This window comes from Pantherophis guttatus, chromosome 6 (genome assembly GCF_059756535.1).
Source record: "Pantherophis guttatus breed Tessera chromosome 6, ASM5975653v1, whole genome shotgun sequence".
Classification (NCBI taxonomy): domain Eukaryota; kingdom Metazoa; phylum Chordata; class Lepidosauria; order Squamata; family Colubridae; genus Pantherophis; species Pantherophis guttatus.
In genome coordinates this window covers 25,680,888-25,696,534 of record NC_142068.1, presented here as the reverse complement: position 1 = coordinate 25,696,534, position 15,647 = coordinate 25,680,888, and the positions used below count along the sequence as shown (strand labels likewise).

Here is a 15,647-nt window from a genome sequence, read left to right as displayed (position 1 = left end):
TAGATGGGATATAGAAACAGTCAGTTAAGAATATTTGTGAAATGATGCAGGGAGTGTTTCTATTACTGCTCAAAGACGTGGACATCGATAAGGAATGTGGGGTATAAGGGGACCAGCAAAAAATTCCACAACTTACAATGCTACTACTGAAGGTTAAAATTTAAGTTGTCATGTCACATTGCACTGTTCATCCTTTTAGCATTGTTGTGGTTTGGAAAAGATGCCTATGGAGTATCCATCCAAGCTACCAAAGTAGAACTTCTGAAGTTTCCAGATTACTGATGTTTTATCGAAAGACAAAAGCCAATGAGACAACGAACTTTCCTGCAAAGAAAATTGCCACAGAATTAAAGTGCATACTCAAGAAGTCATTATTCATAAATTAGTTTCCATCTGGCTGATTACTAAGGGTTATCAGTTAAATCTGTGTGTAGTTTTAATATTGTAGTGCTTAAAATTCTCAATTTTGAGCCGTTTTATGTTAAAACAACATATTTTAGTCACTATTGACAGGGTGTTATACAATGAAAATTTTGCCAGCTTGATTCTTGGGATTGATGATTGATAATTGACGGATGGCATTCCATGGAGTAAAAATAATGTTAACCAAGTCTGGAAAGAAACCAGCATGTTTTTCTAGCAGTGTTCAGAAACTGTAAAAGTTAAAGAGAAATGGAAGGAACTGTATACCAATTCTAACAAAGAGAACAAAATGGGGCACAAAGAAAAGTAACCATGATAATGTGGAATGCGGAAAAAGTATTTGAAGAGACTATTGCAAAAAAAAAATAAAGGAAAACAGTTGCTTCCTTTAATATATTTAATGAAAAAAAACAGGCAAGGTAGAAATTGGGCCATCAAGAGTGGATATTCAAGAATATTCAACAAAGGTCCTGAGACTGCAGATAAACTGAATGAAATATTGGCATCTGTATTTACCATAAAAGATAAAGGATTGATATCTGAACCTGTGTTGACCTTCTCAGGAGATATTCTTGGAATCTTTGACAGATTACACAGTCTCTCCAGCCGGAGGATGGCACTCCTCCAATAATTCTTAACTCAAATATAAAATTGCTGACTTACAAGTATCAAGTAATTGTCCTTTGGTCCTTTGCAATAATCCTCTTTCTTGAACAAAACACTCATAGGAAAGCTTGACTCAAGATACTTTAGAAACAAGCAACCAGAAAAAATTAAGTCTTTTTTTTAACAGTTTATTTATACAATTTCATATAACATAAGTGCTTTGTGAACAGTGTATTGTCTGGGTCAATTTGTTTACATAATAATACTTTTCCAGCTCCTAATTTCTACCTCTATTATCCAACCATTTATAAAACAAGTCCCATGTTCAAAAACACTCTGTATCTTCTTTTTCTTTTATCTTTAATGTCAGTCTATTCATTTCTACACAGTCTAATAATTTTTTTAATTACATCTTCTTCTCTCAGTGTTTCCTCATTTTTCCAATACTGTGCAAATGCAATTCTTGCTGCTGTTAAAATATGTAGTATTAAATACAAATTCCCCTTATCATACTTTTCTGGTACTATACCTAACAAAAATATTTGTTTTATAATCTATATGCAGCTTTAACATTTTTTCTAACCATGTATGTATTTTTGTCCAAAATGTCTTTGCTTTTGCACATGTCCACCACATGTGGTAATACGTGCCTGGTAACAAGAGTCTTTTTTAACAAGCTAGGAATTAGTTACTATGTTTATATAGTCAAAGTTCAAAGTTTTAGGAAATTAGAAAGGTATTAAGGGTTCAGATAAATTTGAAATAAGATTTTGAAATTAAAAACTATAATTAAAAAAACTATAAAGCAGTTGTCATTTTATTGTTCTCATCTCATTTTTCTTTTGCTAACTTCCAAGTTCTCTCTTTTCTCCCCCTGCCTTTTTTTCCTATCTGGTAGCACAAAAAAACACAACTATGGGGCACATTAAAGACTACTGTGCTGCATAGCTGGCCTTCCCAGCTGTATGTTTCTGCATGCAGGAAAGATTTGACAAGACTCCAATTCAAAGAAAAGAAACAAGACCTGTCCATTTTTGAAAAATGTGAATGTTACCTTGTTAAAAATTATCTCCTTTGAAGAACTTTCCTTTTCAACCTCATGCTGTAATTAATCATGAAGGTTGTCAAACCTCTTCTTTCCTCTTGTAACATGTCTTAAAATGGCTCAGATAACTCAGAACTAGTTAATTTAGCTATGGTTACTGAAGAAACTCCAAGCAGCTGAATTCCCACAATACACTAGCCATAAGTGTACAATATGAAGCCCTTCAGATATGCCTGAACTATAGTTCCTTACCATTGAGTACTCTGGTTGGAGCTTCTGGGAATTGTAATTCTGTAATATCCATACTTAAGCACCCATACAAACTGGACAGTGGTGGGCTGCAAATTTTTTAACAACCAGTTCTCTATCTTAATGACTGGCTAGGTGGGCATGACTGGTTGGTTGGTCATGTGACTGGGTAGGCATGGCCAACTTGACATCACTCACCATGCCTAGTCCCGCCTCCCTGCCTCAACAAGACACAATTTCTATTTATTTACTACTACTGAACTTCACTTAAAGGTGGCAAGGAAAATCACAAAACACAGCAAAACTCACTTAAATCTTGCTTAGCAATGGAAATTTTGGCTGTTGTGGCCATAAATCGAGGACCACCCCTAATAAGAATGTAGGATAAGGAGCCTACTTTGCTCATCCCTTTAGGGTGACTTTCAAGAAACATTTCAAGATGAAAGATTTTGGGTGCAGGTGGTGGTGTCGCTGAAGCTGGTGTTGGTTGGTGGGGCAGCCGCATTCGGCCAAGGGCTGCCAGAAGGAGGTGGGGAATCTGAACGAGGGAAGCGCTGCTGGTGAGAAGGTCCTTCGGTCGCTTCTCACATGAGGAGATGGGTGCTACCCAGCTGCCTTGGGAGTGAGAGGGAATAAAGAGGCCACCCGGCAGGCCAAATGTTCACTCACTCGCTTTGCTGTCCTGCTTCTGTTCTTGCAAGTTGCCTTTTCTTTTCCAGGCTCCCCTTGTCCCAGAAGCACTCTTCTCTCTGCTAGCAATCACCCCCTTCTCCCTCTTCCTCCTCGCTGCTGGGTTATCCTGTGTGAAAAAGAGCCCTTCCTGGGAAGCAAAGTCTGGCTTGGACAAACTGATCCATCCCAAAAGTGAGCTCCAGAGTTTTCACGCACCTCTGCCTGCCCTTCAGATCCCCAATGGGGCCAGCACCTGGCAGCGGCGCTCTGGGTGGGTGGATGTCCTGAGGCTGCATGCGCACACCACAGAGGAGCAGCGGTCTTGGCCCTAGTGTGGCGGTCTCCCAGAAGCAGTGCATCTCCCCATCGCAGCCCAAATGCAGCAACTGACCTGAAGCAGAGAGGGTGAGCAGGCGACATACAGGCGGAGGCCCTGCAGAAAGCTAGAGGCAGGAACTGGTGCGTGTCCCTGAGCCGAGGCGGAGGGTAAGCAGGCGACGTGGGTGAAAGGATGGCAAGAGACAGGCCCCAAAGGCGGCTGAACCTTGCCATGTGCACCCCAAGGGTGGCCCTTTGGCCAAGCACCTTACCTTCATGGGCAACCGCGGTGAGCAGAGCAGGCAAAGTGCGGAGATCAGCTGGGTCATGTGGCTGGCGTGGTAGGCTGTGGCGAAGGCAGGCAAACAGGCGAGGTGTGGAGATCAGCTGGGCCACGGGGACTGTGTGATCTGAGCAAGTGAGCGAAGGAGCCAGAGAGCAGCTGGGCCACAGGCATGACTAGCCACTGGCCAAGACAGGCAAGGCAAGATAAGGAGTGAGTGGGAGGGGTGGGGTGGAGAGGGGAGGGGAGGGGCCAGCCAGTGGTGACATTTGCGGGTTCCCTGAACTGCACATAATCTTAACTATCGGTATGCCCGAACCGGTGCAAACCAGCAGCAGTCCACCTCTAAAACTGGTGTGCATATCACTGTGAATAAATTGACACAGCCTATGGAGCAAACACAAGTATATGCATTATACGTTAATGTAACATATCAGCCAAGTCCTACCTTCTTACTGGCAAAAACTCTCTAATGTCCTAGACAGGTATATGATGTCCTTCCATTGAGGACCTGCACGAGTCAAAAAGAGGGTTGTGAAATATTTACAGACCCCTCGCATCCTGGAAATAAACTGTTTCGACTCCTACCCTCAAAACGACACTATAGGGCACTGCACACCAGAACAACTAGACTCCCAAACACCATCACTCTGCTAAACAAATAATTCCCTCAACACTGTCAAACTAATTACTAAGTCTGCATTACTATTAATCTTCTCATCGTTCCTATCACTCATTTCCTCCCACTTATGACTGTATGACTGTAACCTTGTTGCTGGTATCCTTAAGATTTATATTGACTGTTTCCCTATGACTATCATTAAGTGTTGTACCTTATGATTCTTGACAAATGTATCTTTTCTTTTATGTACACCGAGACGTATGCACCAAGACAAATTCCTTGTGTGTCCAATCACACTTGGCCAATAAAGAATTCTATTCTATTCTATTCTATTCTATTCTATTCTATTCTATTCTATTCTATTCTATTCTATTCTATTCTATCAAATTGTAACTTGGGTAACTGCAGCTGGAAAAATCTGTTTTTCTTTTACTAAGCTCAGTGAATTTTGAAAAGTAGAATTACTCATAGAAACAATCACACAACCTTGAACTTCACTCCTTGTTAACCTGCCAAGTTAATCAAAACTGAATCAAATTTGTTAAACATGAAACCTGCTGAAGTCAAAGCTATTGAATGTACTTTTGAATAGGTTTACATCAGCTGAAAATACAACTATACAGATATATTCCTATCTTAAAGTGAATATTGCAAAAGACACACAATTACCTATAATTGATCTCCAGTCATGGTCTATTGTGACAAGGAAGAGGAGAGGTACCGGTAGTTGTGAATGTCTTTTGGGACTGCCAATTCTTAAATTCCAATATTACTTCCAATCTGATTCCCAAATAGGAAAAACGGCTTTTTCTAAGGACAGTTGCGGGGGGGGGGGGAGAAAAGTGTGCTTCCAACCTGATGCTCTCCCTGATTGCATTTGCATGGTACATGGAACCAGTGAACTATGTTTTACTTAAATGAACTACCTTCATCATAATAAGTTTATCATCAGTTTAACAAACATGCATTCAGAAAATGGGAAAAATATTCGATTGTCTGGTTTTTGATTTCTAAACTTATTCTGGCTTCATCCTTCATATCAAGTAATTTTTTAATCTTTCTTTCTCTTTCTTTTTTGCATTCAGCTAAAGGAAGGAATAGGCTTCAGGCACATGCTACTACACTTATACAGGCATATTGATTATTGGAAATCTTGTTAGATCTTCATCTCAGGTTCAGATATTCCCGTACTGGTGAACATATAAAATCTATTGTTGCTAAAGCAAAACGTGGAAGTTGAAAATGGGGATCAATAGACACAAAAATCAACTCTCATACTGAACATGCAGAGAATTGTGAAAGAAGCGATAATGATGCAAATACCATTTGGCTGTATTTGCACACTACGTTGAACCTTGCCACACACCGACCTGTTGCATGTGCAGATTGTTCCCTACTAGAGAACACATTCTCCTGTTTACCTACCAAAATGATATCTACAGTAGTTTGGAAACCACTTTTCATATTTGGCTGGCAGACTGGGACCATATTGGGGCAGTAGGAAGTTGTCCGTTAAATCTGCAGGCAGACATCAGGAGTAGTGTAAAAATACCCATCTTACTTTTCATGAACATTGCAATTTGGCAGTTCAAATCTCACCAGGCTCAAGGTTGACTCAGCCTTCTATCCTTTCGAGGTGGGTAAAATGAGGACCCAAATTGTTGGGGGCAATATGCTGACTCTGTAAATCACCTAGAGCGGGCTGTAAAGCACTGTAAAGCGGTATATAAGTGCTATTGCTATTGCTATTGATGTGAAGCACAGGGTAATCAGGAGAGCTGTTAGTGACACTCCATGAAGTGTTAAGGAAACTTTGCTAGCACCCCCTTAAGAATATCTGAGGATCCACCAACCTAAAAAAAAAAAAAAAACAGCAATGCCATAGAATTATACTATCTTCTATATACTGTACTGATACCATAAACTAGCTAAACTCATTTCAGCCTGGTAAACCATGTGAAACGAATCCTGAATTCTCTGTTGTAAGCCGCCCAGAGTCCCTTGGGAGTTGGGCGGCATAGAAATGCGACAAAATAAAATAAATAAATAAATGAATGAATGAATTATTAGTTTGGTGCCATGTCCATCTCTACTAATAAAAATTTAGCATTTCTGTGAAGGTCATTCATCATTCTTTCCTATACAATACTGCTTTTAGACTTATGAATAATTACTTTTGTTGTTTTTCTTCCTCAGAATAGATTCTAGAACCTTTCAACCAGCGTCTTTCCTACCCACCCACCCTCGATTCTGAAGTGGTACAATCCATTATGCCACATTAGATCTTTGCCACTTTACCTTTGAAAGGCAATCAAACTGTTGATTCTAAGGCACATCATCAGTGAGACGACCAGATTGCCCTTAACACTAGTACCAAAAATATGGTTTCTTTTTTCTTATTTAAATGGATAGCATCTAAGGTAATGTATTTTTATAAGATAAGAGAATGTTGTTTAATCAAGAAGGTGAAATGCAGTCTGGGATATTGAATATTGAATTCATTGGGTGAGGTCCCAATTTTCATGTTTCCCATTGATGATGATAATAATGTTGACTTCAAATAACTTGAAGTTCTGTTTATCAGATTGACTAGAGATTAGTTTTTGAAACTTATGTAGAGGCATCTATAGGATCCAAAACTTTTGTCCAAATGGTAAAAGCAGAGTAATGCCACTGTACCACAAGTTTTGCTGTTTTTGTAAGTATGTGTGATGTCACAACGCTTCTATATAAGGAGTGGAGCTTGAAGTATACTATTACTGTTGTCATTTGCCTCTGGTTGACCACTGCCCCCTTGGAGGGCACAGGTATGGGAAAGGTTACCTTAGGATATGCCACCACTTACATCTATTTGAAGATAAATATGCCCATATTCTATCAGCATCTTCTGCTATGTCATCTCATCCCCAGCTTGAGTGACCAAAATTTAAGTCATTTTGGTATCAATCAGACTATTCCCTCTTTAGCTGACAGCATTTATCTACAGTTAATAAAACCCATAACATCTTCTCTTCTACTGAAGGGAAGTCAAAAGACTGGAAAAACTCAAAGAATAATGGGGGACAAATAAATTATGCTGGCAACTGAAGAATAGGTAAAGACCCTTGGGTTCAGCAGTGGGGCAGGGCCTTTCTATTTTGTTTTGATGCAGGCAACCTATTTTATTTATTTTTTGGTGTTTGGGAGCAGGTCACAGTGAAGTGAACCTTGCAGCAAGACGGGTAGCAAATAAATTTTATTTATTTTATTAAATAAATGTATCTGATGGTATTACATGAAAGGGATGGAAATTTTAAGGTGAAAATTTTTAAATACTTTTATGATTAAATACGGTTTTCTATATATTTAATAATTTACATACCAGTTCTGCTTCCTGCTTTTAAAATAGCAAGCGCTAGAAATCAGGTCTGGCCTGCAAAGTTCCATAGCTTAGTCATAAATTTCAGAAGAGATTTGATCAGTTTTCTGATCAATTAACCAGTAAGGTGGTATTGACCAATAAGTCCTATTTTTGGTCTATTCTACTGCTTATCTGAAGGGTAAAAAAGGTAGTAATAATTTTTGAGATAATTTTCCTAAATCAGAAGAAAGTTAGGAGTTTAAATTCAGAACTGTTTCTTTTGCATTAGTTTCTATGCTATGACCAGCTTCCATTGTACTTAGGGAAACTTCTACCTTAAGAGAACAAAATAGTTGAATAGAGAGGGAAAACATCTGACCCTGACAAAAAGAGAGACCTGAGAAGTCGGGGAATTAAATTTTCGCAGGCATTCCTCTTTCCTCCTTTTCCTCATGGTTACTCAGAAAAAAAAAGTACCCCGTTATTCAACTGAGGGCAGAATATTGCAGCCACTGGAAAGATGCAAGGCTTCTTGTTGCATGTCCCAGTCTCTCTTTGACAGTTCCAATCACGGGTACTCGTTATTTTTCAGGCCCGTTTTAGGAGCCTTTTGGAAAACGGGATAGGGAGTTAAGGAGAGCGCTGGGTGTCGTCGGTTCTTCACCCCGCGGCTGCTCCTTCCAGGATCCCCCTTGAAAGAACAAAACAAAATGTTTATTCTGCTCCTCCTCCTCCTTTCGCCTTTCCCGCTGAAAAAGACTTCCAGGAAGCAGCGTATTATGTATTCATTTCCCTCCTCCTCTGTGGCGCCTCGGTCGGTCGTCAGTAGGCGGGCTCCGCGCGCGGCCGCCAGCCGTACTCACTCTCTCTGTCTCTCTCGCACGCCCGGTCGGCCCCGAAGAAGGCGGGTCGCGGGGACCGGGCTCCTCCTCGCGGGAGGCGCGTCTTCTCGGGGCGGGCGGCGGGATTAGCTCATCTCGGCGGCGGAGACCAGAACCAGGAGCGGCGTTAGCGGCTCGTCCGCGGCAGCTTCGACTGTCGCCCTGCTGGGTTCGGCTCAGGCGGAGGAAGGGGCGCGGAGAGCTCGCTCGTCCTTCTCGTTTCCCCCACCCCCCCAACCCCCACCCCAGTCTGGGTGTTTGTCTCCGGCCGGCTCTATGGCTCTGTGCAATGGAGAAGCCAAGGTCAGTGCCGCGCCGGCGGAAGGGACGGCAAGATGAGAGGGGAGAAGGCGGGCGGGCGGTGTGGGGGGAAGCCAGCCTCGCAGCGAAGCGCGCGGTGCCTTCCCTGGCCTGCCACCTTCCTCCGGGAGCTTTGTGCGTGGGAGAAGAGGCGGGAGCCGGTGGCAAGGGCAGACTTGCCTCCCCCCATTACCCCCCCTCCCCGGGCTTCGTCTGCAACAGCAGCAGGCTTTCGTTTCGCGCGTCCCCCCCCTCCCCCTTCCAATCCCCATTCCCAGCGGCGGCATTTCCTTTTGGCCCTTCTCTTCTCCCCCCCCCCCCACTCCTCTCCTCCCTCCTCGGCGGGAGGAGGCTTCATGCCGGGCACATGGGAAAGAGGGCGGAGGGATGAGGAAGGAGAGGCACGAAGAAGGGTGACTGGCACTTGGCTCTCTCCACCCCACCTCCCCAAACCCCGGGCACCGGGGAGAAAGAGGAGAGCGCCCGGCCTGGAAGTCTGCCGCTCGGTGGCGGTCCTTTCCCCTTCGAGCATATACATTCCCGCTGCCTCCTCCCCCCACACTCCCCGCGGTCCCGCGTGGCTTGAGCCTGCTCCAGACACGCCTGGCAGCCTCGTGGCCCTTCTCTCCCCTTTTTGCGCCTGGCTAGAGAGAAAGAGAAAGAGAAAAGGCGAGGGTGGGTGGCGGGGAGAGTAAGGAAATGGAGAGATAAGTCTCACTTTCGAGTCGTTGCTACTTACTTCAATCGCCGACTGTTTGTTACGGGTTTCCCCGCCCCCGCCCGCCTGCCTGCCTGCCTTTTTAAAGCCTTATTTTCTCCCCCCTCAGTTGAAGTTATTATAAGTTAGTTCCTCCTCGTATCTACAAACTAAACCAGTAAGTTCTTCTTTTCCAAAGAATGCTGGTATGAAGTTCTCGGGTTTGGGGCAAATCCAGGAAAGCATGTCAGTTTTCCTCAGGCTTCTTAAACTTTTGTTTATTGAGGTAATCAAAGGGATCGCCCTGGACTCTTCCCCAAAGCACACATATTCAGTTTAAACGTATACTTGGTCTTTGAAGCGTAGTTTTCTTAGTTCAGTGTTTTCAAGTTTCTCACCTTGAAAAAAGAAAATGTTTTGGTAATGGGTATCTTTGGTGCCGCAGTTGTGTCCTTGCTGTAGTTTAATGAAATAAGATAAAACGTGTTTGTTCAGGTCAATGAAAAGAAAAACTTTTTTCACAGTTGGATTTTAACAGTTACAGTATATCACAAATCTCTTTATCTCCTCAAACACTGCCATTTCCAGAGTTTTCAAAATCTGTTATGTCTGAGCAACCATTAGATCAAAGTCAAAAAGAAGTACACTCGGCCAGCCAAATGCAGGTTTGTTTTGCACAGATTCAGAACCTCCTCAGAAGAACTTTTTATGAGAAAATAATTGGGAAAATAACATGAATGGCGTAGTTTTATTTTTAATGTGGGCCAGTGTGCTCACAGTAAAAAATGACAACAAAGTTATCTATTGTTAGTTAACTTGATTCAAAACTCTTGTGTTAATGAGATTTGATTTAGTCACAAAAGCATTAGAGTACCAGAATGAATGATGGTGGATAAAATAGCAAGCTACATCTTTTTTTAGTGCATCTTATTTAGAATGAATTCTGAGGCTCCTGTGTTCTTTGGAGTGTATTTTTGAAGTTAAATATATTTTTCTGGCTCGTGATACAAATAATATTTGCAACTAGAATTAGATGTTTCTCTCTAAACCTAGCATTATACATGTTCTTTTGCTACATACAGACTAGTTTATATGATTTTAAATTGTAACTGGGAATATGGCTGTCAAAAAGAAGAGTCATTCTGCTAGTGTTAAAATCAATGTCTCTTTAAAAATCTCTTATGGAGTTGACAGCATAAATGTTTTATATGTATTTTCTTGGCTCTTTATGGAAAACAGACTTGATGTAAGAATTTCAGATGATGGCAAGAATAATTCTCAAACCACAACATTGGTATTGAGAGCCACTGTAGGGAAAAGACACTTGTCTTACTTGGTGTTAACTATTCCTTTTAAGCGCCTTATTTATTTATTTAAGCATCTTGCCAGTATTACAGAGTTCTGTATTCACCACAGAATTTCACTTTATTCTTGGATGGTCATTTTGCAAAAAGAAAAGGAAAGCTTAGTAATAGTTTAGCTTCTCTGATCTTAAATGTGCATCTTAAATGCATTAAATTACATCTTTAAGTTAACTCACTTTTGGTATACATCTTGAGATTAGGTCTGGCTCTATGCTTTACAGAGTGGGCGGGAGTAGTGTCTTTCCTGTTTTTTGCAGAAAGTTTTTCCAGACCACACAGTTATTTTTTAGTCTAAGTACACATTAGCTTACTTGTAGCCTGATCTTTAGAAAGTTAGATAGTCCTGAGTAAATGCATTATTTCTTTACTACATTTATTCCATAAATTTCAGATAAACTCTCTGTGGTTTAAACAAACAATAATAATGTACCAAAAATATCAGAACAGCAGTTTAATATATTACAGGATAAAAACCATGCTTCTGGCCCACAATTATAGTTAATATTATTATACTTCAAATGCCTAGCAGAACATCTTCAAGCCCTTCCTGGAGGAAATAATCATTATATGAATTTAATAAATAAAGATTTAAGAATGGTACCTCCCAACTACTGAAAATAAAGCTCTATTATAAGGTGGGGACCACCATGGAAAAAGGCTGCCTTTAGACCCTCAACTGTTTCATCTCAACCTGTAAGTTGAAGCAACCCTGATCTTCCCCATCTGATTGAGTGTATTGGTTCTATCTGGAAGAGGTAGTCTGAAGATATTTTCAAGTTAGGCCATGTAAGGCTTTAAAACCAGCACCCATAAAATTGCTATTATATGCTTGTAGTGACTATTACTTGTCAGCATGTGAACTGTTACATTCTGCACCAATTGCTGTTTCTCAGCAGTTTTCAAAGGCAGTCCCATATAAAGTTCATTACAGTGGGCCATTCTGATACATTAGTGACAGGAGCATTGAAATCAGATGGGTTGAGAATTTAACTTTTTATAGGAATGCAGACTTCCTTTCTCCAACTTTCTGAAAATATGAATACATTCTAAGATATTTTAAATGCATTTGCAATATGCATACATCTGGTGTGATAGTGGGAACAGAACAGAACAGAATAACAAAGGTGGAAGGGATCTTGGGGCTTTTCTAGTCCAACCTCCCTGCTCAAGCAGGAGACTCTCTATCATTTCAGACAAATGGTTGTCCAGTATCTTTTTAAAAGCCTCCAATGTTGGAGCACCCCCAACTGAACAGAACAGAGCAACAGAGTTGGAAGGGACCTTGGAGGACTGCTATCCATGACACTGATATTAAGATTCTTATGCTTATTAAGAGTCCCAGTCTCATGCTGGTATTTTCTAAAGATTTCACAATAAAAAAAGAAGAAACTATTTCTCTAAGCCCACCTGATTTACTTAACTTAGTAAAAATATAAGATGGTTTTTCATCTTCACTCATTCATAGCTTTTAGTGAGGGAATCATTGAAAATGTTAAGCCAAAATGTGATTTGTCTGAATTCAAATATTGTCATTGGTAAATCAAGGTTTATGGCTTACTTTGTGGACTCTACTTACTTGTGATTTATTCCAAAACTAAACTCTAAAACCATATTCACTGGTCTGATTATCCAAGACTTTTTGACTTGCTCTGGTAATGGTTTAGTTTTCTCCGAAATACCAACTTTTTTCTTCTCTTATAGCCAAAGACTAGAATCACACATTACATTAGGTCAGAAGCAAAAAGACTCCCATAATATGTGTACCATAGGTGTCTGGTATAAGCCACAGTATCTGTCATGTCATCACTTGCCCTTTATGGATATCCCTGGTATATATTCTTAAAGTTTTCAAGGGAGAGAGCATAGGGGATAACAACACTGGACTGAACTGAGTGATCATATAGTTTCTTAAGGCATATGGAACAGACTTCTGTTAATGCCAGGGATATGCTTTCCTAGCTCATCCATTTGGAGTTCCACAGTATTTCTGAGCATATTGTAGTAGGAGGATGACAGTTCTCTGGCTGACATTTAAAAGAAAAGTTCCATATCTACTGGGGCACTCTACTTCATGACTTTTACACTCAGAGACATTGTCCCCACTGCTGTTGAAATGACATTTAAATTCACTTGAAATATCTACTTTTCAGTAAATAGCGTAGGATGATAAATCGGCAATGGAAACATTGCAAAGTCAAGCAGTTTCAGCTCCAGTATGTGTTGGTTGGTTTGTTTGCTATCTTTCCCACTACTTGCTTTGAATGCCTGGCTCACATCTGTTCTTTCTTAGTGCAGCTGTGTCAATAGCATCTGCTAAACCAGACCTATGTTTTGAGAATTTTAGCACCAAAGCAAAGAATTTAGACTTGCATAAGACAATGCCATATAACCCTTTTGATTGATTGATTGATTTATAGTCCATAAAAAAAACTATTTATTTATTGTCTATAAAAATTTCCTACATAGTTCTTTAAACCCGTTAACAAAGTACATTATATATGACTTAAACATTCTTTCATGTAATTAGTTTATTTGGTTGATCAGCCATGGAAAACATCATATTTATCGTGAATGAAATGTTTTCTTTCAGTGCAGGCACTTGTGATTTAAATTAAGCCACACAACCTGATAGCTTGAAAGTGGATAAAAAGGACTTCTTGTAATTTCATTTCTTTTTTTGACTACCATAATTTTCTTTAATGAATCAAGTCCTCTGATTCAAAATGCCAACATGTTCCTAGCTTCTTAATAATTTCTTCTTTTATCTAATTTTGTATGCATCTGAGATTGTTCATTACATAATTCTATTATAGTTTTCTATGGATGCATTTAGGATGAAGGCATATGACTAACCATGCTTGAATAACATTTCTATGGGTGAGATTGAACAATCAACAAGTTCTTCTTGGAATAAGTAAAATTCTTGTTAGCAGCTTCATGTAAGTACCTCTATTTTAAAAAACATATTATTTTACAGAGGATCTCTAGCTTGCTTTTCTGTTCAAATAGTGGTTAAGGCATCTAATGATAAAATAACATATAAATATCGTATTTTTCAGACTATACGACACACCTAGATTTAGAGGAGGAAAACAAGAAAAAAAATAGTTTTTGACCTCCGCATGTCCTGTTTTCGCCCTCCCAGGTCCCCAGAAGCACTTTGCAGGCCAAAAACAGGCCCATTTTTGGCCTCCCAAACCCTCGACGTATTTCGTTTTTGCCAAAAATGTGCCCATTTTTTGCCTGCAGAGTGCTTCTGGATGTGTGGAGGGTTCGGGAGGCCAAAAACGGGTCCATTTTTGGCAAAAACAGGACGTGCGGATCACTACATAGTGCTTCTGGGGGCCAGGGAGGGCAAAAATGGAGGGTTTGGGAGGCCAAAAACAGGCCCGTATTTGGTCTATAAGACGCACCAAACGTTTCACCCACTTTTAGGGGGGGAAGTGTATCTTAAACTCCAAGAAATACGGTACATTCCAAGATCATTCCACCAGTACATATCACAAGTTTCTGCTTTCAATATGGTTGCAGAAGTGGAAGGATTTTGCCTTTTTTCTTCAAAATTGGTATTGTTTGAAAAAATCCTTTAACAAAAACTACACACACACACGTGGAAGGATTTCATTTCACTCTGGCTGTCATAAACTTCAGAATTCAGTTTCTAAAATAATTCTGAAATGCCTAGAAGCCAAATCAAGGCAACTTACATAGCTAATATAGCTAAAATGACTAATAACGGAATCAAAAGTGTCCTTCCTCCTTCTACACTGATATAGATCTCAAAACCGTAATTAGACCCACCAATTTATCAGTGAAATAAAAGGTTGGATTCCTGCTGCTATTTATGTTATTTATAATTTACTGTTTTATATTGTTAGCCAATGAATAAATTAGCCAAGTTATGCACACAAGTAGAGTTTGCAAACAAGTACCACAAACATTTTAAGAGCCTCCTGAATTAAAAGATCTGTCTTGCCTTGCATCCTGTTTGTCACATGGACAATCAGAAGCTCATCAATTTCTTATAAATTTGACATGAAGGTGGTGGCTTTCTCGTTTCCTGTGAAACAGTTCTGAAGTTGGCTCTGATCTTCACCAACCTGCCACTGATAACTTTAGCACCTATAACTTTATTTCCATTTAAAAAGATCTGTATTGGCCCTCACAATAATAGTATAGTACGTGCATATCTAAAGGCTTCTTAATGTTACAGAGAAATGAAAAGGCTAAATTAAGCTCCAGTGTAAAGATATAGATTAACATAAAGATATGATTTGATCTCCTAATGCCACTTATTCTTTTAGAAAAGCAGTTGTAAGATTACAGATATAAGCCCTGCTGTCTGAAACCAATTACTCTGGGCTAAGTTGATCAGCTTCATATTTGTGAGTCATACTTGCCCTGAGGAAGAGATGGTTGAGAATTTATGGGATTCTTAATAATTTTCTGTTTCAATCTTTGTCTTCTTTATTACACTTGATAATCTCTTATCTTTGATTTAGTTTGCTATGAAAGGTTCTGCTTACCATTTTCAAAACTGGGTATTCACTGTTGATAAGATTAAGTGGTGGTGAAGAAAATCAATTATGAAGGAAGACTTACATAAGATATCCAGTTGAACTGTTCTTTGCCCTTTAATATGCCTCACAAATGCTTTGAAGGGTCCCCACTACCAAGGGATATGCAGGATGGTACTGGGTTGCTGGATAGAAAGGACTTTTCTTTCCCAATAATTCAGTGTTAAAAGTGTATTCATGAATGTTTTGGTATTGAGTCAGGATTTTAAACATCATTGTTGCTTGATTGAATAAATGTAGTGAGTTAATTCTTGCATAAGGCTAAGCAGC

The 15,647-nt window shown here is 40.0% G+C and overlaps 1 protein-coding gene across 3 annotated transcripts in view; it reads left to right on the top strand.

Annotated features, from left to right (window-relative positions):
* The first annotated feature begins 6,458 nt into the window (after window positions 1-6,458).
* Window positions 6,459-15,647, top strand: part of GMPS (guanosine monophosphate synthase) — a 43,346-nt gene continuing 34,157 nt past the window's right edge. Inside the window, exon 1 of one of the 3 annotated variants that reach the window (XM_034439155.3) lies at window positions 6,459-6,638. In XM_034439155.3, the coding sequence (XP_034295046.1) occupies window positions 6,600-6,638 (39 nt within the window). In that variant the 5' untranslated portion in view covers window positions 6,459-6,599. Of the gene's footprint in view, window positions 6,639-8,345; window positions 8,743-13,611; window positions 13,740-15,647 lie in introns of those variants that run through there. The other 2 variants (XM_034439156.3, XM_087872553.1) reach the window with 2 other exon arrangements.